The 25435-nt window shown below is 43.5% G+C and overlaps 2 protein-coding genes across 4 annotated transcripts; one reads left to right on the forward strand and one right to left on the reverse strand.

Moving 5' to 3' along the window:
• Window positions 1–5247: 5247 nt before the first annotated feature.
• On the forward strand, window positions 5248–25402 carry KARS1 (lysyl-tRNA synthetase 1). Of its 3 annotated transcripts, XM_059857646.1 has the most exons (15): window positions 5248–5471; window positions 9809–10105; window positions 17815–17959; window positions 18166–18331; window positions 18719–18812; window positions 19091–19277; window positions 19531–19656; window positions 20355–20474; window positions 20670–20832; window positions 20932–21105; window positions 21841–21926; window positions 22588–22673; window positions 22984–23110; window positions 24782–24925; window positions 25216–25402. In XM_059857646.1, the coding sequence occupies exons 1-15, from the start codon at window positions 5362–5364 to the stop codon at window positions 25291–25293; spliced, it is 2103 nt and encodes a 700-aa protein (XP_059713629.1). In that variant the 5' UTR covers window positions 5248–5361; the 3' UTR covers window positions 25294–25402. The 3 variants fall into 3 exon arrangements, with proteins under 3 accessions (XP_059713629.1, XP_059713631.1, XP_059713630.1); XM_059857648.1 differs by lacking the exons at window positions 5248–5471; window positions 9809–10105 and adding an exon at window positions 16989–17119; XM_059857647.1 differs by lacking the exons at window positions 5248–5471; window positions 9809–10105 and adding an exon at window positions 17160–17317.
• TERF2IP (TERF2 interacting protein) lies at window positions 14837–16993 on the reverse strand. Its single transcript, XM_059857666.1, has 3 exons — window positions 16501–16993; window positions 16319–16395; window positions 14837–15746 (listed from the first exon to the last, which is right to left on the reverse strand). Exons 1-3 carry the CDS (start codon window positions 16991–16993, stop codon window positions 15306–15308), a joined length of 1011 nt encoding a protein of 336 aa, XP_059713649.1. The 3' UTR covers window positions 14837–15305.
• Window positions 25403–25435: the final 33 nt, after the last annotated feature.

Below are 25435 nucleotides of genomic sequence, written 5' to 3' on the forward strand. Positions count from 1 at the left end.
TACCCTGGCACAGGCTTGCCTTGTGTGTCTGCCCTTTTCTGTGCTGTCTGGGCTGGCCATGTTTCGGATTAGGGTGATTTACTTCAGATATGGGGACCTAGGCAAGGAGGCAGCCTCATGCCTAGGGCTCTCTTTGGGAAATGGAGGAACTTCTCAGCTTGAAGTGTTCTAGTTCTCAGCTTCCAAAGGGGCTGGCAGTAGGTTCAACCCTGACAGGGAACTGGCACTGCAGGTAAACTGGGATAAGTTGCACCTGCCAGCAGTGAGATTATCAGTTCCCCCAGGTGTTTTAGGAACCTCAGTGTAGCCTGGCTGCTGGTGCTGGCCTCACCCACTCCCTTTTCCAGTAGCCCTGATTACCTTCAGCTGGTCTGTAGACCAAAGGGGAGGTCCCTGAGGGTCTTCCTGCCCTGGGGCCCTGGCCTTTGGCTGCAAGAGCCTGTCTACGCTAGTCTGCTCTCTACCATCATGTAGCCATGCGGTACACCTGCAGTGGGAAGGTGTGGTTTTCACTGATTTGGACCCAGGATGGTTGCAAGGAAACAGTCTGGGGGATGATCATCTAGGCCCTGCTGAACCAGAGCCCAGCCTTTCCAGGAGCTCAGGTAAGGCCTGAGCAGTGCATGGCAGTGGAACCCCAAGGGGAGGTGTGCCTGAAAAACTTTTTATGTGAGGCCTAGCACATAACCTTGTTCTCCTGGGGCATGCTGCTTTGTCAGGGGCCAAAGGAGCTGACCTGCTCTGGTGGCATTGCCTACCACAGGCACATATAGGTTTCCACAAGCATGAGAAGTGGCCAGGAAGAGACCGTGGATGTAAGAGGAGGTGTAGCAGTGGGCTGGGAGACGGTACTTACTCGAGGTGAATGGGAGGGATTTTGTAAACCAGACTGTGACAGTGTAGAGGAGCTCTGCAGGAGAAAGAAGGCTTAGCATAGTCAAAGTCATGCCATTGACACGACAACTGTGCAAGACACATCTTCAGCAGGGTTCCAGTAGCTAGAAGGCCCCTAGCTAAGCTTAACCAGTCAGAACAAGGTTGAGGTTGTGTGTTCTACACTAGCCTTCAGCCTCGGTCCCCAGCACTGGGGAGAGCCTTCTGAAGGGCAGAAGCGCTTGAATCTTCCTCATGGTTTGGCTGTCTGGCATGGGCTCTTACAGTGCTGGGAGCCCAGATCAATACCAGCCCTTTACTTTGTCATATATTGTCTTTGTTTTCCTTATTTGTCTTGGGTCAGTGTTCCCTGAAGCTTTGCCAAAGCAAAGGGGTGTTGTCAATATGTCTGAATGACTTATTTCCTGGATACCTGACAGAAATAATTGATGCTAGCACAGGGTCTTCTGCACTCCAGCGCATTGCATGGGCTGGGCATGCTTCAGGTCTGCTTGTTGCTTTTGTTTCTCTCCACTCTAAACTAGGTGTTCTGCTCCCTCTTCAGTTCCTGTGCTGATTTCCAGTTTTACACTGCCTATGCACATAAAGAAGGCAGAAGATGACCAGTGAAATTAATTAAAAAGTTGAATATATATTTTTTTCTTACTATTTTTCCCATTTCTGTAATGTGTTGGTAAAGTATTATGTGACCTCCTTCTTTCTCTCGTGTTTTCTCATTTTCCTGTTCCCCCACCACTTGATATTAGAGTGCTGTATTACAATGAAGGCAAGAAATGATACTGCAACTGTGTAAGTGTGAGAGAGGGAGAAGGTCAGCCAGTATCCTTGCTCTTGCCTGACACAACTTTGGGTTCTTATGTGCCAATTCAGACAAGTCTATTTATCTCAAGGTGCCTCTAGATAAAAATATAACTTTAAAACTTACTTCAAACACAAGAAAAAAAGCCACAGGCGCATCAGCTTGTCCTTGGAGAGATGCTGCCATATAGGGCACCATATCAATCATTTGTCTCATTTCTCCTCTTTCTGGAAGGCATATGGGGCAACATCTGCTCTAGCTCAGGAAGAACTTGCTCTGACTGGAACTTAACATAGGCATTGCACCTCTGCTCCTGTGCATTCCGGAGCTTCCCTCACTGCTGCATTCTTTCCATCCCCTATGAATGATGACTTCTAAAGCAACCAGGGTGACTGTATACAGCATCCCTACCGAAAGAGACTCTTTTCTGAAAGCAGAATTCCCTTCTGTTGCCTTCTTCCCATTATAAGTAATGAGCAATTGACATAAAGACTTTTTTTTTTTTGTAGATTACTGTCAAGTTTGTTTACTGCAAGGAACAGGGTTTTTCCTGTGCATTTCAAAACACAATATAGCTGTACTCAAATCCACTGATCAGCATGGGAGACCATGCATGGCCCTTGTGTGAACAGTGACATTGCAGCTTTGTGTCATGCTCAGTTACATTGCAGGGTCATACATTTTCATTTTCCTCTACAGCTTCAGAAGTGTAAGCTAGAAAACAGCTGAAAACCCTCTCCTTTGAAAGGGAAACATTCGCCAGAGCATAATCACAGCATTGACTCTTAGAGCAGCTCCCCAGCATCATACCTTTGAGATGCAGAAAATGTGAACTATCCCATCACACACCTGAAAGTGATAGAGATTTTGGCAGCATGATTACCATGAGCTGCTTTACTTATCAGCCTGGTATGAGTTTTGTTCTTCAGGGCATACAAGAGCAGATATCAAAAACTTGTGTAGGTTGAAGACTGCAAATAGGGAGAAATTACTCCTGTGTCTTGATTTTAAAAATTGTGATTATTCCATATACAGTTTTTATTGTAGGTTCATGGCAGAGGCAAGTAGTTCCCACAACATGCAGCTAAACATACCCATATTGCCAGGAAATCCTGTTGCTGCCAAAAGTATCTTAAGTTCAAAACAAGACTGGAAAAGTGAATAGAAAAATGTCTAGGTGATATAAAATGTAAAGACAAGCTTGATCTGAACAGATTTTACACAGCTTCTGTGTCTACTCACAGACATCACTCTCCACTCTTGTCACAGCCAACAGAAAGAAACAGGATCTTCCAGGGCATCACTTGCTAGCTTATTTCTAACATCTGCATTTAGAGAGGTGACTCGTGTACTCCAGATCCCTGGCTTCAGGGAGGAAATGTTTTTCTTGTTCTCTTCTCTAGGCATCTCCTCTAGATGATGGCACAAGACAGGGCATGGGGTTAGTCAAACCTTACAGCTGATCAGGTTTCACTGCTATAGGTATGCCTGGTTCTCTTATCAGCTGTCAAAAGCATGCTTTCAGGTAGGGAGGCGTCTCCAGTGTAAGCACTGTGGAGTTAAACTCTAGTCTATACCATTTGCATTATTCCTCAGCCTACTTCTGTTGCTTCTGCACTGGGTCAGGTGTGATCTGTTTATTCATGCTTGGGAGCACAGTACATACTGCTTACTTCTCCAGGGTGTAAGAAATACAAAGTGTGATTGCATGGGCAGTTCACAGAGATCACTAGTCTCTGAGTCCACAGAGAGAGGGTAGAAAATAGAAACGTGTCATTCCCTGGACATACTGCAACAGGCCTTTGTTCTTCCTGTGCTGAAGACCCCAGAGCTGGATGCTGTATTCCAGGTGGGGTCTTGCCAGAACAGAGTAGAGGGGAAGAATCTCCTCCTTCATCCTGCAGCCCATGCTTTTGGTGACACACAGCCCAGAACGTGACTGGTTTCTGGGATGTTAGCTCACATGGCTGGCTCATGTGAAGCTTCTTGTCCACCAACACCCCCAGGGTCCTTCTTCTTAGAGCTGATATCAGTCCATTTTCCACATGGCCTATATTTGTGCTTGGGATTACTCCGACCCAATACGCTTCTGCTTTGCATCATAAAGCTTCTGAGTCAGACATATGGGGAGCATGCTGTTTGTTTTCAGGAGCCAGAGGTTTCCTCCTTCAAGTGTCACAATGTGCAGGTCTCAGGAAAAACAGCGTGCCAGACTAGTTTGTCCTCCCAAATCTCAGATCCAAGGAAGAGCATATTCTCTTCCTCTGTGCAACTGCTCATACTACAGAGGATGCCCTGTGGAAAGCTCAGACAAGTAAAACTGGGATATGGTGTATATACAAGTAGAAAAATCTACTCAACCCTTTGACAAGATGACTGCCCAGTAGTATTCAGTGCTGTCATAAAGCCTACAAATTGATGCCAAGGGATCAGCATATCTTGGGCAAACTACATACAGCTGGAACAGAAGTTTTGATCCATCTTTGTTCATGCAGCTGTTAGCCAGGGAGGAATAATCTTTCAGGAAAAGCCACTCAAGTGGTGGGGCCTTTACAAAGGTTTTCTAACACCTAATGATGGACAGGTAAATCATGTGTGCCAGTGCAGGGCATGGAAACACATATCAGAAGTCCAGATTGCACCGAACATTGCATGGTCCTCCACAGGGCCCTACCTGGACCACTGCCAACTTCTCACCTTGTTTCCCAGCCCAGGGTTACCAGGGCTTGACCATCTGTGTTTGCAATGCAGCAAGTGAAAGGGAACATGACCTGCCCCATTCAGGTTGTCCCTCCTGCTGGAAGCACCAGCCTTGCCCAGATTTTTTTCTTTTGATGTCTCCTATACTCCACTTGCCCTGAGAGCAGCAGTGAGGTCATGGGAACACAAAGAGGACACCATTAAGAGGTCTATATCTCTCCAGACTGTGTGACAGAATCTATGAGATCTGGAATAGGAATGACCCAAAGCAACTGTCTCTGTGTGTAAGTATTTCTCTTGAGCCCAGTGCTGCCCTGTCTCACTACCTTACCTGGCACAGTCCCACTGCAACTCCAGCACCCTTGTGAATCATTAACAGGCCAAGTCCACCTGCTCCTTTCACAGCTTGTCCTTTCACACAGTTTTCCTTCCCAGCCCCCAAATGTTTAATTCAAGCAAGGTACAGACAGAGAAGAGTAAAAAAGATTTTATGTGAATCTGCATCTACTGACATGACAAGCAGCCAGAGCAATAGTAGGAAAGTATGCCCTATCTCTGCACTCATGGTGGGCAAGCTGGTCCTCTTTGCAACTTGTTTGTCCTTTGCTCTGACATTCTACAGACATCCCTGTTCCTGCTCTTACAGGCAACAGTCTTTTTCGGGGCTTGTAATAGGAGTTTAAAGTATCTCTCAGTCTCCTTCATGAACTTCCTGGCCCTGTTCCTTTACTAGCAGCACCTGGTCATTCACACCCCTGCCAGAAACTGCCATTTCTGTACCTTTTGCTTAGTGCAGGGTGGAGTTTCCTAGTTTAAGGCTGGTCAAAGTAGGCGGGCAGTGTAGAGCAGTCAGGCTTAGAGCTGGGATGTACATGAGGAGGACAGGAAGGGTCAGGCACAGGTGTCGGTAGGAGCGAAGTACAGGTGTAGCTGAGTCCCCAGCATGAAGACAGAGTGCCTGTGCATGAATGCACTGTTGTCCGTGTGACTGCCTGGAGACGTGTGTACCACAGCAGCCAACGTGTGTGAGGGCAACTTTGCCTGAATCAGGTCTGGTGACGCTTCACAAGGACTTAAGGTGAGATTTTTCAACCATTTCTTGGTATCTAGCGTAGATGCTCTTGATGCCAGCAAATTGTGGCAGTTTTCTGCAGACAAGCTGTGGGTCTGGCTTAGAGGGTAGTTCCTGCTTCTCTAGACAGTCTTCTCAGTGCCCTTGCTCAGCTTCTCCCACTAGTGACAGTCATGCCAGCTGCTCACCCCTGAATGGGCAGATGACTTCTAATTCTGCAAAAATGGACCAGGCCAAATTGAAGCAGCATTTGAAAAAACTGTGAGCAGCCATCAGTGCCATCAAAGACCAGCAACAGGAGCTTCTCTGGTGCCAGGTCATCTTTGCTATACTGCTCCCGTTACAGCAGTGGGGAACCCGTACATGTCTGGAGAACTCCCTCAGACTGGCAGAGCACTCAGCATTAGTTTGCACAGCACAAGGTGGTTTTGGGCCGTAACCGTCTCACACCTGCCAGAGACATACACGTGTTCAATAAAGCTGTAATCTGAGCATATGGCACCCAGTGCTGAGTGCTTTTCATGGGTACATTTCCCTTGGGCTTCTTGCTGCTTTCTGTAACGCTCTTTGCCAGGATCAAGCTTTTCCAAGATCCCTGCGCTTTTCTAGAAAAGCCTAAGACTCTGATTTTTTTTTTTTTTTTTTTTTTTTTTTTTTTTTTTTTTGTAACAAGGTGCTCAGGCAGTATTTTCATGCCTTTGCTGTGGGAGACACTAACATGTTGACGCTGGATTGTTGTATTTTTTGGTAGTTTCTATTTGCATCCTTTGTGCCCTGAGATTCTTCCAGTTCTTTCTGCTCTCAGCCAAATCTTGACTCTTCTCTGTTAGCACACACACTGCTAACAGTCTGCTTTTTGTGTTCTGCAGCTGAGATTGTCTCAATTATTCTGGGCTGATCTTTACTTGTCAGCTCTGTGAGAACTTCATATTTTCACTTTTGCAATATGAAATGGATTCCATCACTGGTGACTCTGGATGTTTGCTGTAGAGAAAATGTGGTTAAACTTAAGACTTTAGTTTAGAAACACCCCAGCACGGATGACTGAGAAAAGTAGTGGTGAAAAATAAGGTTATATAATTAGTATTTCTCTCATATTAGGGAATGTATGACAGATAGTATAATATGTTGTTGCTCTTTCATTCCTCTTCATCAGGCACACAATTCATTTCAGTTCTTTTACTCTCTGTGGAACAGACTTGTGATGGCAACAATTATCACTACTTCTTATATGAGTGAAGAAGCTGTTGAAACTGTGGTCTCACATGCGATCATTTCTATCAAAAGCAGTCACTCTGTGAAATATCTAAAACATCCAGCTATCCCACCCTGGGATAAAAGTATACTCTTGTTGCCTGAAAAAAACCTGATTTCATTCTCATACTCAAGAAATTCGCATGTAGGTTTCCAAAGAAACAACTCTTTTTGTGCTTTTAAATCTGCCTGGGTATCTACCTTCATGCCATTGTTCATGTCTTCTCAACAGAATTTTTCTCAAGTAATAGCTTCTGGCTATATTCCAGGAACTCTGTCAGGAGTTAGAATAACAATATTAATGGTGCCAGATGGAAGTGATATCATCAAAGTTCATTTGGAAGCCAGGACTTTTGGTAAACACTGCTTGTATTCATTTGCAAGGAAGAAGCTGATATATCACTTATTTTTACAATAGTCTTTGTTTGCAGCTCTTCCTAGGGTTGGTCCAAATAGCAACCTGATCCAGCTCCTTGTCAGACCTGTACACTACAGGCCATTTGTGTAACCAAAAAAAAAAAAAAAAAAAAAAAAATCAGAGGGCTTCTTGTCCAGGAAACAGGAATGATGTGGTCCCTCTCTAAATGCACAGCCCTGTCCTTGCCAGACATTACTAAAGTAAAATTCATATTGTGGTAGCACCTGTTGGCAACAACCAGACTTACCCATCAGGCTGGGTATTTTCCTTACTCTGCGAAATTATAATTGCTGCCTTATAAACCCTAAGCTCAACACAAATGCACAGCAGGTTACTAAGATAAAAAAGCCACTTTACGCATGTATGTTGGAGGCACGGATCAGTACTGTTCCTTGTTGGTTAGCAGCAGTGACTGTATGTGAAAATCTAAAACATCAGTACTAGGCGAACTGAAATCGTGGGAGGAGGCACCCCTGTGCAAATTAGTCTGAAAGCTTTGCTGCAGAGGAAAATTGAGGCAGGAGATAAGGAGGAGGTTAGGGAAACTTTGGGAACGTTCAAAATTACTGTGGACACAGATGGCACGGCAAGCGTGTAGTAGGGAGGCAATATCTGCATTGCAGCTGAGTTGAATCATTTTATACTGTTGTATTGCACTAAATAGTTTATTTAGTTGTTGTTGCACTGGGCGATAGGAAATTTTTACTGAACGTGTTAGGTCACGTGGATGGGTTTTTTCCCCTCCCCCATCACATGGTCTCCCCCTCACACACCCCCCCACCCTGTTATACACACCTGGTGGTCTGTCCCATGGGTACCCCTCCCCTCGCCCCTCCCCAATGGCATCCTCTCTCCCCCGTCCCCATCCCTAGGGTATAAAACTTCCTTGGGAGAGCTCCACGTGCTCTTTTCTACCTGGGGGGCCCTGTACCAGTGTCCTGCCACCAAGCTAATAACCAAGATACTTGTACCCATATGGAGAAGAGCACTTCTCGTCTTTTACTTTCGTCTATGCAAGTCCAAGTGGGCTAGAGTCTGAGCTAGCCGGATTTGGACTCATATAAGGCCCAGGAAAACCACGGAATATTGCATTATACCTCTGCTGCTTGAGTAGGGGGGCTGCTGCTCGGCATGGGAATAGCTGCTTGAGTCTCATGCAATTGTGGACTACACAAAAGCAGTGTACAAAGCTGTAAGGGCCTGGGCTTGGATGCTGCTCTGTATGGGATTAACATCTTGCCTTAAAAGCCCTGCTCTCTCTGTCCTGTCTTGCTGTGCATCCCTCTGGAAGGTTTGACCATGACTAGGAGCCAGAAAAGTTTTTCCAGTTTTAGTTCACCTTGGAAAATACAAAGCAGCTGCACTAGCAAGAGAGGTCTGTCTCCACTGTGGCACAGCTAAACTGACAAACCTGGCAGATGGCAATGGGGAGCACTCCGTGTTGCCTGGGCTTCAGTGCTGCACAAGGAGCCTGTCCCCAGGGGCAGCCCGTGCTGCAGATACCCAGCCTGTACTTGAGGCACAGTCAGGCACTGCTGGGGGACAGAAGGAGAGCACACAAGACAGGAATAATTGGCAAAGTGTCCTTTAATGTATTTTTTAAAAAATTAATGTGTTGTTTCTGCCTCAGATCCCATCTTCAGTGGTGTATTTCTTGCAGATTACTGTGCCAGCTGGTATTCAGGCTATGAATTCTTTCTGTGGTATTTTCATGCCATGTACCCAATGGCATGAAAGTTCTTAGACATTTTCCAATAATTCAGTCATCCTCCATAGGCAGAAGAGAGGTTTAGTGTATGAAACAAGGACCTATCTTTGGGCAGACCTTTGAGTTCAATTAGCACATTCTATTGTATGTCTTCTCATAAAAGACCAATATCCCTCCCTCCAAACCCAAGGATGAGTGGGCTTGGAGGGAGGGATAACAAGTGACAGTCTTTAAAAAGGAGTTAGGCTAAGAAGGGGGTTATTGGGACAGGTAAGCAGTTAAGCCTGCCTACACAAAGATGGGTCTTTCTAGCAAAATTGCCTACAAAGCTCTGTCTGGAGGAGATACTGTTCTTGGATTTATTACAGCGCCAAGCTTCTTCCTTTGGTAACAATAAATGTGTGGTGACAATAAATGTTTCCTGAAATTTCAAAAGGAGAATAATCAAAACAAAAGGAAACCTACATTGTATGTTTACAGCATTTTGGCATAAAAATAATTGTAAATATTGGTTAGAGCAAGGTGTTTAAAAGTAAAATGTGGAACTGCTGAATTCTGAACACCTCAGCAAAAAGGGAGGGTTTGCATTTTTCCTTCATAAAAATTGCCAGGATTGTTTGCAGTGATTGTGCACATGAAGTACACATTTGTCTGTACCGACTTACTTCAGTGCACTCAACTAGCTCTTAAACTTAGTGAAAAGCTTGTCTGCACTTTTATCAATCTTCTAAGACTATTGTAGAATGGCTTCCTGACAGACGGTGGTTTTGCTGCAGAAAACCTCCAGCCCTGCAGTACTTATGTCCTTTGCAAAGACACCTTGTGTAGTGGTTGCCACAGTGTCACTAGTAGTGTGGCAGCTTTCCAAACTCTTGTGCCTGCAGAGGGATGCACAAGAGCCTGATGCACCACATCTTGCCTTTTTCATCATCTTGTGATGCTGAGCTTCCTCTCTCTTTGCAGGTTCCTTGGAGTCATGGTGAAGCCTAGAAGAGTGCAGGTGCTTCTGATTCTGGTAGTTCTGTCCTTCCTTCTTATCCACTTCCTACCCTGCAGCAACAATGCCCATTTGGAAGAAAAGCCTTCTCCTGTCCACATCCTCATTCTCTCCTCCTGGCGGTCAGGATCTTCCTTCACTGGACAAATCTTCAGCCAGCACCCCAGTGTCTTCTACCTGATGGAACCTGCATGGCATGTGTGGGTTAAGATGTACCAGAACAGTGCCAAAGTCTTACACATGGCAGTGCGGGACTTAGTCAGGTCGGTCTTTCTGTGTGACATGTCTGTGTTTGATGCTTACATGTCTAGCCAGAAGAAAAAGTCTGATTTATTTCAGTGGGAGACAAGCCGAGCCTTGTGCTCCCCACCTGCTTGTGACTCATTCAGTCGCAGTGACATAATCACGGCAGGCAATTGCAAAACCATCTGTGGCAAGTACCCATTCAGCAAGGTGGAGGAAGCTTGTAAAACCTATAGCCATGTTGTCATCAAGGAAGTTAGGTTCTTTGACCTGAAAGTTCTCTATCCCCTTCTCACCGATCCGTCCCTGAACCTCAAAATCATTCACTTGGTACGTGATCCTCGGGCTGTGTTCAGGTCCCGAGAGAATACAATGGCAGACCTGAAACGTGACAGTAACATTGTTGTGGGGTCTCAGAAGACAAAGGGAGAAATGGGGCCCTACAACACAATGCAGGTAATCTGCAAAAGCCATGTTGAGATATACAAGGCAGGAAGTCAGGCTGCTCCAAGCTTCCTGAAAGACCGGTATCTGCTGGTTCGCTATGAAGACATTGTCAGAGATCCTCTAGCAAGGGCTGCTCAGATGTACAGGTTTGCAGAACTCCATTTCACACCAGAGCTTCAGAAGTGGGTCCATAACATCACTCATGGAAAAGGTCATGGAGCACAGGCCTTTGAGATTGGGTCGAGAGATGCAGTGAGAGTATCCCAGGCCTGGAGAAAGACACTTCCCTTCCAGAAAATAGAAAAAGTCCAAAACGTGTGCAAAGCTGCAATGGATTTGCTGGGCTACCGGCTTGTTCAGTCTGAAGAAGAGCAGAAAAATATGTCTCTGGATCTTTTGTTTGCCCAGAACTCCTCTGATATCAAATTTTGAAGGCAGAAAAGCTGGTCTCTGCATCTTTCTGAAGGCTACAGGGTGCTGAACTATTCACTAGAGCCAAAGAGGACAGAGGTGCAGGCATAGAAGAGTAGGAGCATGGATAGATGCAAGAACAAGTGGTACAAGAACCCTGACTACATTCAGGAGAGCTCTCAGCAGCACAGGGCCACTCTCCAAGATGGAGAGAGTATCCAAGAGATGCAGCCACAATGGAGGCTAAAGTAATGCAAGTTGGTTTTCCAAATGAATTATGTTTCGGTTGGAGCACAGAGAATGCCAAAGGAGTAGGACCAGATGGCAGAAGCTCAAACCCCCCACAGACCGCAGCTGTAGACTAGGGAAACCACGTGGAGCAGTTGCACTGCCAAGGAAGAGGAAATATAAAAGGAAGCTGAGTAAAGAAAATGTTGCTTCACATGCTGCCATGCATGTGATATGTCGTGCCAGAAAAGATGCAAGGATGACCAGACATTTGGTTTCTGGAAAGATGTTGGGCTTTGGTTTGTGTTGGGTTTTTTGTTTTGTGGGTTTTGGGGTTTTGGTTGTATTTGTGGGTTTGGTTTTTTTTTTTGTTTTTTTTTTTTTAATGGTTGCTTTTTCAAGTCCAGTTTTCCTTTTGCTCCATTTGTATGCCTGAGTATCCAGCCTTGGTGGCAAAGGTGGGGAAATGTTTGTGTTTACTTACTGTGTAATGGGAAAATGGAACAAACCAGCTATTGCTGAAAATAAAACTCCTGGGTTTTTGTGTGGGAAACAGTTTCTGTGATTATGTGAATCCATTTCTTTTTTAGCTGAAATAATTCTGTCTTTTTGCTTTCAAACCCAAGAACAGTTGTTTTCCTGGGAATTCCCACAGTCCACATGGGCAGCAGAAGATTTATGCTAAGGTTGAGATCCTAAAGACAAGGTAAAGACATAGATTTCATTGGCATAAATAACAAAACTGAGAAGACAGGTTAATGGGAGTGGGTTGAAGAAACCAAGAGAAGATCACGAAGTTCTCCTATTGAAATATTTGGTGAGAGTATTTCTAGTCTTGGAGCATAAAAAAATAAATTTAACGGACTATGCCATTCTCCACTGTCTCCATTGGAGATGCCATTCTCCCACCTCCAATGCAAATATATAGTTCTAACCTGAACAACAGAATTGTTTTCACCTGGTTTTAAATGTTGCAGAAGACAAGGAGAAAAACTTGCTACCAGATTTGGGGAGGAGTGAAATGCCTACAGATACCTATTTCTGAATATCCTTTTTCATGTGTAAACTGCAGAGTCCCTTTAACACAGAACACTCTCTACCTTAGCAATATGGTTATCTGTGTTCCTAGAGCTAAACCCCTAATCCCTGAAAAGGGTGGGATATTGTATTATGGAAATAATAGTCTTATTACTAGGGATCGTGTTGAAGGACAAAATCCATGCTGAGCAGGCAGCATTGGCCTCATGGTAGCAAGTTCACTGAAAGCAAAGTAACCTCCTTTACTCTGTGTTTATGCAAATTTAGGGCAGGCTGACATAGAGAAGTGGGAGTTGTGCTGAGCCACAGGAGCAGAGCCACTGTTTTTCCTTATAATCCCTTTAAAATAGACCTTAACATATTCAGGTAAAAGCAGCTAAAATCCTGTTCTTACTGAAGTTAGGGTAAAGAGCTTCTTCCTGTAAGTGCCAAGAAGCTGGATTTTGAGCAAAAATAGATTCTTTTTGGTACGTTGCTACTTATCTCTACATTAACCAATGTCAGCTTGAGCGGCTTAACTTTTATTATGAATACTTGTTTTCAGTGGATGCAGTCAATTCTGTGTATCCGTGTTTACTTGAATAAAAACCTCCAGAGTGTTTCCAGTCAGTAAAAAAATGGGGTAAAAAGTAACATATGATGCATTTCCCGAATGTATTGTTTTGAAAATTACTTAAACTTCTGCTTCCTAAGCTTAATCGGAGAAAATGCAGAATTGTTGATTTTAGTGTGTTTTTATTACAGTCCTTTAGGTATGTTTCCTCAATACAACAATTTATAGGATTTTCTTTTTTTCTGGGAACAGCAAAGTCTGCTGCCAGTCTGGTCATGTGAAAATGTAAAGTTGTCTTGATTCGAGCAAAGATAACTCCAAATACTTTTTGGAGGAGGAAAAGAAAACTCAACAAAAATGCCCAAAAATCTCAAGATGCTGATGATGACGTGTAAAATTATGACTACGTCCTTTGGCATACGCAATAAAAATGCATATGCCAAAGGACATAGTCTGTTTAGAAGCAAACATTAAGTTTATATTGTACAAGTTTAAAAGAGTAAACTCTGTTTTTATACCAGTGAAATGTAAGATGGAGAATTCTCCAGTCAAAAGGACATTTAAAAGCTGCCTCTGTGGTATTCCTGCCTGTTGCTCTTCAAACTGGTGCATACAATCAGTTTTTCATTGGTAACTCAAGTTATGAAAGTAGAGAAATTAATTCACTTTGGTGAATGCTGGATAACTCTAAAAGGAAGCGAATAGGAAATACCCAAATTGCAGATAATAGTTTGTAGACCCAGAATTTCTGGCTGTAGAATTCTCTTTAACTCAAAGTTCTTGTATGTGCATTGCCACTTTGCTCACTTTTCCAGGTATACAAATATTTCTGCTCCAGGCAATAATAGAAAGAAACTTCTTTGAGCCACAAAAAGAACTTTCCTGACCTTTTGTGATAGTAGGGGAACCTGATAGGAATACAGAAAACCAAACTATCTCCAGCATGTTGAAAGGAGAATAACTGTGTTGTGGGCAAGATAAAGCACAGAAAACAAGGATTTTTATCATGGGAAGACAGAACCAGAAGGAGAACCATACAGCATGGTGTCATCTCTGGGTCCTCCAGGTTCTAACCTGGTAAAAGAGACCTAGACCACGTGCATGCACAAGCAAGAGCATCTGTGGACAAGCAGTGCCTTTCAGGAGTTCATAACAGAAGAAAGAGGGCAACTGACTGAACGGTGGTCTTTGTATCTTAGTTCCTAGTCCTACTGAGTGCACAAGCACACATGGAAAGATTCTCAGCATTAGACAATGTGTCCATAAGGCTCAGCAAAGAGAAAAACACTGTATATCTACTCAGAAGTTTGCACTGCACCTTAGGCTAATTGCTCCAATAAGACAAACTCACTCTTAAAGTAAGTGCCCCTTAGAATAATAAAAAGACAGAGTAAATCTGACCATTTTATATTGCAGCTATTTAATGTATTCTACCTCTCACTTTGAATTCTAGAGCAGTTTTGTTAAACAAGACCATTGCAACACTATGGTGCTGCTGACACGTGTACACAGCCCAAGCTAGAATGGGAGCTTTCAGCTACAAAAGCTGACAGGTCTCCTGTTCATGAACCTGGTCCTTAGCAAAACTTGGATTTCAAACCAAGCTGGTAACATTCTTAATGTAAAAAAAAAAAACAAAACAAAACAAAAAACAAACAAACAAGCAAAAAAAAAACACCAAAAAAAAAACTTCATTAACTATGTTGCCTTGCACTCCCTCATTAAGTGCTCGTCTGGCTTCCACATGAATCTCAAATAACTGTTCGAAGTCTGAATAGCACAACTCTGCCAAATAATTCTCACTTTTTCAGTCCAGTGAAACACTGTGTAGTGCTGTTTCAGTATTTATTTGGTTACATTGATTAACTCCTTGAATAAGCAGTTGGTGTTGCTGTTTCAGGAAACAACTGCAGTCTCATTATATAGCTTTTTTTTTATTTTCAGTATAATTTTAATTTGGCTTAACATCAGCCATTTCACAACTCACCCTAATTTTCTGAGTGCCACAGTGCAATATGCTAAAAATCCAAAATGTTAGTTCTTTAGAGAGGTTAAAAAAACCCAAAACCAAAACTTCGCCTTTGCCAGCCCATTTTATTTCACCAAAAGAGCGAATTCCAGATTTTTAGGACTCATATGAAATAGTATTAAAATAAGTAACCAGAGCACAATTTCAGGCTAAAAGTACTGAGCTTTTCAGACTATGACTTTATCCTAGTAATAGTGTCCTCTCTCAAATGCAGCTTAGGTCATAGACACATAACCTCTGACCATTCCCTCTTAACTTTCATTTCCTACTTCAACTATTACTCATAGCCCTAAAAGCTGGTATATTTTTCCTAAGTAGAATATACAGCCTGGTACAAGTGTTCCTTTGATTAAAGCAGCTGCATCTTAGATCTGGAGAGATGCAAAACAGACCTTTTCAAATAAAAAAAATTAAAGCATTTCTGAAACTTCAAAACTTTGATCAAATTTTCCACTGTGTTTCTGAAATGACTATTACATTTATATAACTGTTCTAGATTAGTAATGTCCTCTTGCTAACTCTCTCTAAACACTATCCGTTTTGCTACATTTTCAGCTCCAAATTTGGCTATCAATTTATTTCTGACATGTTCATCATCCTTTTGCAATTCTAAATCATCCTCTCTGCTCCATACAGGGTACCCATCCAAGCGCTGCCCTGTCTGCAGAAAGTATGAAGTAGCTTCCATGTCGCCACTGTTTTTCAGAAAGGCCTGTGTAACAGTGAGCAGGTCCACAGCAAACTTCTCCATGAAGTGCTCCATAGTTTTTACTACTTGTCCCACCACACTGGAAGAAGAACAAGTGCTTTTTGGTCTTTCTTGCCGTTGTAAATGAATGTCAGGGAAAGCAGAGTCCTCTGGCCGCGTTTTCAGCTCAGATGCTGTTTCTCCTGCGGACCTTCTCACTCCATCTTGTGTGGAAAGTTCTGCACCATCTGAAGAATCACTTTCTGACTAACAGTAAGAGAAGTGGAATCACCAATTAGAGATGGTATTTTCTGGCAAATCCTTTACCACTGCAACCAACCACCTTTGACTCTACAGTGTATTAAAACCTCAGAAATTACTAAGCATAGTAAAAGCTAGTACTGAAGCAAAGCTGTATGTGTTAATGAGGCTGCACGTGATCACAGAAATCCATAAACTATAAGGGAGAATTTGAACAAACTAAAGCATAAAAGGCAAAAGTAAGTGTTGCTGCAACGGCAGGAACATTTTTTGCCTGAGGTGAAAGGATGACTTCCATTTGCTAATACAGCTTTTAAAGTCACAACCCCCATCACATAAACCTCCTCATGCTAACCTGCACAGGGAAGAAAAAATGCACCAGCCAGGCACCATTTATCGCAAACCACAGAGATAACAGCTCACAGTTTAGCCACAGCAGAAGGGATATCGCGGTGCAAACTCATTTCATGTGTTAATCATGCGTTTCTATCGTGCCGTCTGTGACACCGGGGAAGGCCTGCCCCGAGCACTGCGCGCAGCGGAGGCTGCTGCTCCCAAGGCTGGCCCCGGTCGCTCACCTCCGTGCTCTCGAACTCCCGATTAGCTGCCGCGAACAGACCCCTGATCTTCGTGGGATCCTCCGTCTGCGGGGGCTCTGCGGAAACACGCGGAGATCATCTGCCAGGCCACAGCGACCCACGCCGGTCGCCGCCACCACGCCCCCTCGCAACCCTGTCCCGCCGCTGTGGCCCCCGCTCACCCCAGAGCCGCGGCAGCAGGTGCCGCAGGTAGCGGTCACGCATGGCCTGCCAGCTGTGCCTCGTCAGGCCGCTCCGCTCCAGCTCTATCCACAGCGCACGGCCGCTCACCCGCACCATGCCCTGGCCGCGCACCGCCTGGAGCAGCGCCGCATCCTCCGCCTCCGTGAAAACCAGGCGGCCGCGGGCTGTCAGCAGGAAGGGCTCCAGCGGCAGCCGCTGGTTGCGCTTCACGCACTCCGCCACGTACTCGGTTGAGACGGCCCCGTCGGGAGCCACCTCGCCGGGCTGCGCCAGGAGCACGGCCCCCGGCTCCTGCACCCGACACAGGCGCCCGCCGCCCGCCAGCACTAGAGGCGCCAGGCGCAGCTTGGCCAGGCCGGGCCGCAGGTAGAACCGCATAGGATGCCCGTCATCCCATAAGAACAGCGATCGGGAGCGCGCTGCTCCGGCCGGGCCGCCCGCCATTGCCGCCGCGGCTCCGCCCGCCGCCATCACCGCCAGCGCAGGCGTGCAAGAGCGGAAGGGCGGAGGCGGCGGCAGCTGCGGGGCGATGATGATGGCGGCGGCGGCAGCGCGCGAGTGCAACGTGGAGGAGACTGAGTCGCACCTCAGCAAAAAGTGAGGGTGGGCGGGTGATCAGGTGGGGCCGGGCCGGGGAGGTGAAAGTGAAGTGTGTCCAGCTGACCCGGTGCGTTGTCTCCGTCAAGGCGCCCGTCGGAGCGCTATGTTGAGCTCCGGCGCTGCGCGGCTCCGCGGCTGGGTCTGGAGGGCCGCGCCCGCGCTCCGACGGCAGCAGGCGCTTCACGACCAAAGCAGGTCGGTGCTTTGCGTCTGGCTTGGCCCGCTTCTTTCCTTATGGAGTCGTGGAAGGTGGGGTCAGGAGCACGACAGGAGCCTGAGGGCCGTGGGGGAATAGGCTGGACCGCGAAGGTGGCTTCGGGAACCCTACGTTACTTGGGGTGGGGGGGGTGTCTTCTTTCACTTAGATGCTGCGTAGGGCTGATAGGCTCCTATGGATAAAATGGAGTGCGTCAAGTCCTTGAGCACATAGGCACGCGCGCGTCAAGGTCTGTCTAAACTTTGTTTAATTTCGCTTTCACTTTCTGTGAGTGTATCGTAGGGGATGAACTGAAGGAGTTCAAAGTAGAAAATATTTTAACCTGTTTAAGAATTAAGAATTATTTTGGCTCTTGGAAAAAGTAAGATAAGCGGTGGGGTGATTTGTACAGTTAAGTTTTGGCAGAATCCTGCCAGTCGTTTCCCTGTAGAAGTATTAGAGGACTTGCTGCATCCGGTTTCCTTCTCTTTTGTAGTGAGCTGAAGAGGCGTTTAAAGGCTGAGAGAAAAACAGCTGAAAAAGAAGCAAAGCAGAAAGAGCAAAGTGAAAAGCATTCAAATAAGCCTTCCTTGACTTCTGAGGATAATGTTGGTACTGATGAGGAGAGCTTGGATCCAAATGTGAGCATCTGGTCCCACGCTTATTAGATGTTCTGTGAATCAATCTTACTGGCTTGCATTTAATTTTTTTATTCATGGGTAATTAAAAGGTTAAAAGGGGAGAGATGTATATTCCTACATTAGGGCAGCTACATTTAAATTCACAGCCTGTAACATATTTTCAGATTCTAATAAAATAATTTGATTTTGTTTGTGTCTGGTGACAGCAATACTACAAGATCCGTAGCCATGCAGTCCAACAGCTTAAGGGCTCCAGTGAAGATCCCTATCCCCACAAGTTCCACGTTGACTTATCTCTGTCAGATTTTATAGACAAGTACAGTCACCTGCAGCCAGGAGATCACCTGACAAACATTACCGTGAGAGTGGCAGGTAAAAGTTTACCTGGGATACAGAAAAATGAAAAGTCTTAGCTGCTTTTATTGATGAGTTGGTCTTTTTTGAATTTTGCTGATCTCTTGCTCAGTCATGAAGTCTTGTAGCAGTGTTATACTATTCAGGACATACCCATCAGACTGAGTGGACCTGTGCAACCTCCCGTACAACTATAAGATCAGGTTGTATGTAACATGGGTTCTAGGACCCAAAGTTTTTACAGTCTTATTTGCGCTAGATTTCATTTTGAGACTTAACTGCTTCTCTTTCACAGTTAAATAGTTCAGAGCTGATGATTCTAAGTGATAGTACTGTGGCTTTTGCCCCTGTATCCTTTCTGGTAGGGACTCTTTTCCTGATGTCTAGTATACTTTTGATATTTAGGTCGAATCCACGCAAAGCGTGCTGCTGGAGGGAAACTGATTTTCTATGATCTTCGTGGTGAAGGAGTCAAGCTGCAGGTCATGGCAAATTCCAGGTAATTAGAGTTATTCTCAGCATTCAATTTAGCATTCTAAACTGCACTGCATTCTGGGGTCTAGATATCTGTATTTTGAGATTAAATATTCTATTTCATCTGTGCTTTGGCTTAGGCAGCCAAGTAATGTTTTGCTTCGGATGTTGTGGTTGACTTTCTGTTAAAAAAACTTATAAATAGATATTTTTTAAATGGATTTTGTTTTGTGAGACACTTGGGGAGAGTTTTAAGTATTGAATTTTAAACAAAACGTGCTTACATTTGTTTTGCAATTACAGCCTCTACAAATCCGAGGAAGAATATTTCCGTGTTAACAGCAAGCTGCGTCGTGGGGACATTATTGGTGTAGAGGGGAATCCTGGGAAAACAAGGAAAGGGGAACTGAGTATTATTCCTTATGAAATCACTCTCTTGTCTCCATGCCTGCACATGTTGCCTCATCTTCATTTTGGCCTCAAAGATAAGGTATTTGTCATACCTATCAGTCTTGGAAGAAATTTGAAAGATCATGGAATGGTTTGGGTTGGAAGGGACCTTCGCGATCATTTCGTTCAACGTCCCTGCCATGGGCAAGAATGCCACAGATAGGTCTGAATGGATGATGTTTGTTAACTGCTGATATTATCAGTCAACAAAGGAATATTAGTTTTGTTTTGGTATTTTTTCCTTTGGCATGACATTTTATCTGGCTTGTTCTAAAGATACGTGTTCTTTTCAGGAAACCAGATATCGTCAGAGATACTTGGATTTAATTCTTAATGATTATGTGAGGCAGAAATTTATAACCCGTGCAAAGATCATCACTTACCTTCGTAGCTTTCTAGATGAGTTGGGCTTTCTTGAGGTAAGGCATCAGTGTTTTTTTCTCTCTGCATACTGAATGTGTTTACAGTTTTTTAGCTTCAAATAATTGCCTCAGCATGGTGTATTTTATCAGCTTAATGTAATGGGAGCAATTCCTTTCCTCTCTTTGTGACATTAAGATTATTTATCAGTTGGTGAGGTTATGGCTCGGGAACCTTTTATGAAGGTAATACTCCAAACTACTGCTGTCTTTTCCATATTTCAATAAATTACGGTGAAGAAAACATCTTTGAAATATTGTTTTGCCTCTGGATATAAAAGCCAGTTCTACATCCCGTAGGCAGAATTGGATTGTGTTGACCCAGGTGCAGGAAATTGCACTTGGCCTTGTTGAGTTCAATTTTCTGTAGTGTAGAGAGAGGATTTTGTGATAATGCCACAGCACTGTTCCTGGCTTTGATAACATGAATCCAACAGGTTCACATTTGTAGTAAATATGAGTGACTCTTCAGAGCAACAGATGAATTTGTTATTAGTGACTGCATGAAAAAAGTGCAGTTTTGTTCAGTGGACTTTAGTTCAGAATTTTTTCCATACACTGAAATGCTGAACTGTAAGTGAAATAGACATTTTTTATCAAAACTAGCTGTTTTGGGCTTTTTTGTTTGTTTGATCTCTGCGTTTCTGGTTTGGAAACAGATTTTGTGAAAACAGGGGAATTTTTTTTTGTTGTTACAGGTTGAAACTCCTATGATGAATGTAATTCCAGGTGGAGCTGTGGCAAAGCCATTTATCACATACCATAATGAACTGGATATGAATTTATATATGAGAATTGCTCCAGAACTTTACCATAAGGTAAAATGCAAGCCTCTCATAGCTATGCTTATATTTTTAAAACTGTATTAAGAAAAGCAGATGTAGCTAAAACCATGATTATTTTTGAAGAAAGATGGACTTGTCTCATGAGTGAGTTTTGTAAGGTTGTGTTGCAGTTGCATGTGTTTGGGCTCTCTTAGGATCTTTTGAGAACTTGTATTTCATTTCGTTTAGATGTTGGTGGTTGGTGGTCTGGACAGAGTATATGAAATTGGGCGTCAGTTCCGGAATGAAGGAATTGATTTGACTCACAACCCTGAGTTTACAACTTGTGAATTTTATATGGCTTACGCGGACTACCATGACTTAATGGAAATTACAGAGAAGTTGCTTTCAGGTGAAGTATACAATATTATTTTAAAAAGAGTAAGAATCACTGGAATAATCAGTTATTATGTAGCATGCTCCCTTTCTAAACTTCATGTTCCTTTTGTAGGGATGGTGAAACATATTACTGGGACTTACAAGATCACCTACCATCCAGATGGTCAAGATGGACAGGCCTATGAGATAGATTTTACTCCTCCCTTCCGGCGAATTAGCATGGTGTATGATCTGGAAAAGGTCCTGGGAGTGAAGTTTCCATCAACTGAGTGTTTTGAAACTGAAGGTTAGATGCTGAGTATGAATGTCCTGTAATTCTTCATTAACAGAAAGTGGCCAAAAGGTTGCCATTTCTCAGGCTGCAGTCTGTTAACTGCTTTTTTTGAAGTAGACTAACACAGAGGATTTCTTTCCTCTGGTTTTGTTGGTTTATGTGAGTCCAGAAAGGAGCCTTCATTCCTTGCCATCTTTGGCAGGATCTGACTCTTTTGGCTCTTTTCTTTGTTGAGTATATGTGAAAGGATATACTCAAGAAGCTTGATGTATGGAGTTCTTGATTTGTTGAAGAGATCCAGTTTTTTGCTTCTTATTTCTTATCTCATGTGCAGTTGAGTTTCCACGCCTGGAATTGCAGCTTGGGTGTATGATTATGTGGGGCCTTTTTAAAAATGGAATTCTGTGCTGTTTTATTCCTGGAATTGAGAGCCATAAGGAAACAAGTTCATATAATTTATAGTGATTGTTCCCTCCTCTCTCCCCCCCCAGCCCCCAAATAATAATGTCCAGCAATTATGTGGTGTGTGCTTTACCCTTGTCAAATTTCTGAGGTATAAAATAACTACTATTTTACTGTAAACAATTAAAACCAAACACCATTTCTGTAGATTGATATTTAAGCTCATGTTTTCCATGATGTCTACCACTGAGATCTTACAAGTCACTCTAAGAAACGTTGAAGGATCTAGTAAGAACAGAAAATGAGTGTTGAGATGGCTGTTCTAATTTTCGTCTGCAAATTCAGAAACTCGCAGGTTCTTTGATAACCTTTGTGTGGAGAGAAATGTTGAATGTCCACCTCCCAGGACAACAGCCAGGCTTCTTGACAAAGTAAGTAAAGGTGCTATTTTTATAATCCTAATGTCTTTGAGGATCATGCTGTGTCAACAGAAGTCTTTTAGAAGAAAAGATTTAGCTGCACCAGGAAAAGCATGCTGCAATGCACTTCAGCTGTTGTTATATTACAGTGAGAAAACTTACAGTGTCACAATCTTCTTTCATGTTGTCTACACCAAAGTGTAGTTTACTTATGTCTGCTTAACTTGAGCACTAGGGGATTTTAGTTGGATAACTGGTCGCTTGTGTTTAAAACAGATTTGCTTTATTGTAGGTCAGTTCTGTCTGTGAGATGTGTGCATCTGTATGTAGCTAACCAAAAGGGTAGGAGTACAGTATCATTCTATCAGCAGTATTTCTTTGTACCCAGATATTGTCTGATAGCTGTTCTTTTGATGCTTTTCCTATTGGCCCTTACTGTAGTGTGCAAATTAAATTATTTTACAGCTTTTGCTGTGTCATTTTTCCTTACCTGACTAGGATGCACTCTCTGTTGATGAAGACATTACCGTAACCAGAAATACTTTGGAAACTCTTCAGATTTTTGGTACCTTCTTCAGTAGCAAAAGAGAGCAAATTAGGGTGCTTGGTGAAGGCAGTGCTAGGAATGTGCATAATTGTACACTGCATAATTGTTTCACTTTTGTTTTCCCAGTTAGTTGGTGAATTCCTGGAAGTCACCTGTATCAACCCTACGTTCATCTGTGATCACCCACAGGTCATGAGTCCACTTGCCAAATGGTAAGAGTATGACACATGGTCAGTGTGTAACTCAAATCTTCTACTTAATTAAAAAAAAAAAAGTTGCACATGTAAAACAGACTTTGATGTGGTGTACTAGTTTGGGAATTCTAACACAAACCAAGATAGACACTGGTTCCTGAGCTGTGAAACCCATCATCCAGGGAAGAGGTGTGTCAATGCTTAGTACTTTGAAATTTTGACAGCTGTTAGTGCTAAGTGTGAGCAAGGCCCCTAAGTAATGTATGTGCTGTTTGCTTCTATAACTAAGATCATTTTAAGGTATGTCTGTTTTGTCTACTTCAAATAGGCATCGCTCTCTTCCGGGATTAACAGAACGCTTTGAACTCTTTGTAATGAAGAAGGAAGTGTGCAATGCATACACAGAACTTAATGATCCTTTCCGACAGCGTCAGCTTTTTGAGGATCAGGCCAAGGTATGGTGTCTTGCTGATAGTGAATGTAATACAGGCATGTAAGCAAAGAGTATTTCCTATGTCTGTCCCAAATCTGTCATTAGTACCTACTGCTGAAAAGAGTTGTTACTACTTTGAGTGTTTGTCACTCAAGTAAAAGCCTGTCATTAAAGTGCAATTCCTTTTATAGGAACCTTGCTCTTTAAGGTAAACAAGGTGAAATGCTGCTGTTGATTAGGTTTTTTTTTAGTGCAACTTTGTTTTGGAATGTCTTCCCTTTTATTCCACCCAAAGTACTAATCTGGGAAAACACAAACCTGCAAAAAGTTCCATGTGCCTTTCCTGGGTTGAAAGGTTTGGGTTTTTTTTCCCTAGTTAAGTATTCATATAGTCATACAACATCATACTTCTAGGTTCTTAAATAAATTTTCATGTCCCAAAAGACTTTGAATGCTTCTAAGAAATATCTTAATTTTCTTGAGCAGAGTATTAATATATTAGGTTGACTCGCAGGATAGAGGTGCACATTGGGAACTACTAGGCTTGCAGATTTATAATAGTAGATTCCTCTATTCCAAAAGGATTGACTGAAACTAATTTTGTTATTAATTTGCTATGCACATCCATGAATGCATGCTTGGCCACACATGACTGAGGTCAAATGATGTGGTCTGCAGAAACAGAGGTCCTGATCTTCATATTCTTTCTAATGGCTTCACAGTGCCTGAGAGGTTTAAACAATTGTCAAAGGCAGGAAAATAGATGTTAACTAACGAACTTGATAGTAAATTTCAAAATGTGTAGTCAGAATGAATAATATTACAGATACTTTAATTTTTGGTCTGTTGTATTTATGCTTGCTGCAGTTCCCTCATAATTATAGCCAGACTTTCCAGACATATGATTATATGTATTGAATGAAAATTAGCCTCAAAATTTAATGTAAAAGTGGAGATTGAGATGAAGGATGACAGTTTGCTGTAGGATTTTCATTTCAGGTTTTCAAATTTCAGAATTTCAAGGAGAAAAATTTGCTGTAACAGTCTTTGCAAAGTCTTCCTTGAACTTGAGAGCAAAAATGTTTGCTGTTGTTTTGACACTTATGTTTGGCTTTTTTTCTCAATTTGAAATGGTTAGCTAATCTGTATTTTTGTTATTACGACTTTTGTCACTTGGAGGCTGTCAGGGTCAAGTATATTAGTTAACATCTCAGTGTAGGGTTTTTTAGTCTTCCTACTTGAGAGAAAAAAAACAGGCCCTATTTGTGGAGCAGCTATTGATGATTCCACCAATCATGCTGCTTTGTTGTTTCTGCAAACATTGAGTGTTGCTACCAATAAAGAACCTCATAAGCCTTTGAAAGCAATTCATTCTGCTGTCATCTGCTGCCATATGGCTCTGAAAGATGGCTTTTACTGATGTAAAGAGCCTGGGCCTTTGCCAAGATAGAAAACTTAGCTGTCAGAAAGGAATTGAGTCTAGAGCTATTTTGGGAGCACCTATACCAAGGACCTACAGAGTTCTCTGTGCCTTCATTTCTTCATCTGTTACTCATTTGTGCAGCTCTTTTGGGCTTTGGTTTCCTCAGTGACATGGCTGATACAAATAGCAGTATTCCTCCTCTTTGGTAGGGGTTAGCAGGAGTGCCTAGCTCTGTAAAACTCACGTTTTACTATTAATTTCCTCATTTAGGCAAAAGCTGCAGGTGATGATGAAGCCATGTTTATTGATGAAAACTTCTGCACCGCACTGGAGTACGGTCTTCCTCCTACAGCTGGCTGGGGCATGGGAATTGATCGCTTGACCATGTTCCTTACAGATTCCAATAATATCAAGGTAAGCATAAGCAGTAGTAGTGCCTTCCTACTGTTGGTTTTGTCAGGGAAGAGGGAGTGGGATTCGGCAAAACTGGCCATCTCATCGATGGAAGCAGTGCCCAACAATGGAGGTGTGTGAGATCTTTTTAAGCCGTGGAATCACACCTGGGCAAAGCCTCTTGGTGCACTTGCTCAGCCGTCTGAGGCCCGCGGTTGAGCTGCGGAGCCTGTGCTAGGGCAGCTCTCGCGAGAACTGCGCACGGGATGTGGTGTTGCTGGTCGGCTCGACCGCTGACTCTATCGCTGCAGGAGGTGCTGCTCTTCCCCGCCATGAAACCGGAGGACAGCAAGAAAGATGCGCAGCCCGGCGAGGGCACCTCTGTGTGAGCCTCCAGACCGCCGCGGTCACCTCCGCGTGAAGCCCGAGCGCGGAGAGGGCACCTCCGCTTGAGCTTCGGAGTGGCGTATACCTTTAATAAAGGCAGCTTTCTCTGCACCCGTCTCTGAGTCTTTGTGCGCTTGCGCAAGA

Source organism: Haemorhous mexicanus, chromosome 12 (assembly GCF_027477595.1).
Source record: "Haemorhous mexicanus isolate bHaeMex1 chromosome 12, bHaeMex1.pri, whole genome shotgun sequence".
Classification (NCBI taxonomy): Eukaryota; Metazoa; Chordata; class Aves; order Passeriformes; family Fringillidae; genus Haemorhous; species Haemorhous mexicanus.

Coding starts and splice junctions, on each gene's coding strand:
- KARS1 (XM_059857646.1), top strand. CDS start 5,362: ATGCACTGTTGTCCGTGTGACTGCCTGGAGACGTGTGTACCACAGCAG. Junction 18,813..19,090: donor CAGGTCATGGCAAATTCCAG/GTAATTAGAGTT, acceptor TTGCAATTACAG/CCTCTACAAATCCGAGGAAG. Junction 20,475..20,669: donor CTCCAGAACTTTACCATAAG/GTAAAATGCAAG, acceptor CATTTCGTTTAG/ATGTTGGTGGTTGGTGGTCT.
- TERF2IP (XM_059857666.1), bottom strand. CDS start 16,993: ATGGCGGCGGGCGGAGCCGCGGCGGCAATGGCGGGCGGCCCGGCCGGA. Junction 16,396..16,500: donor CCTGCTGCCGCGGCTCTGGG/GTGAGCGGGGGC, acceptor GTGTTTCCGCAG/AGCCCCCGCAGACGGAGGAT. Junction 15,747..16,318: donor GGGAGTTCGAGAGCACGGAG/GTGAGCGACCGG, acceptor TCTTACTGTTAG/TCAGAAAGTGATTCTTCAGA.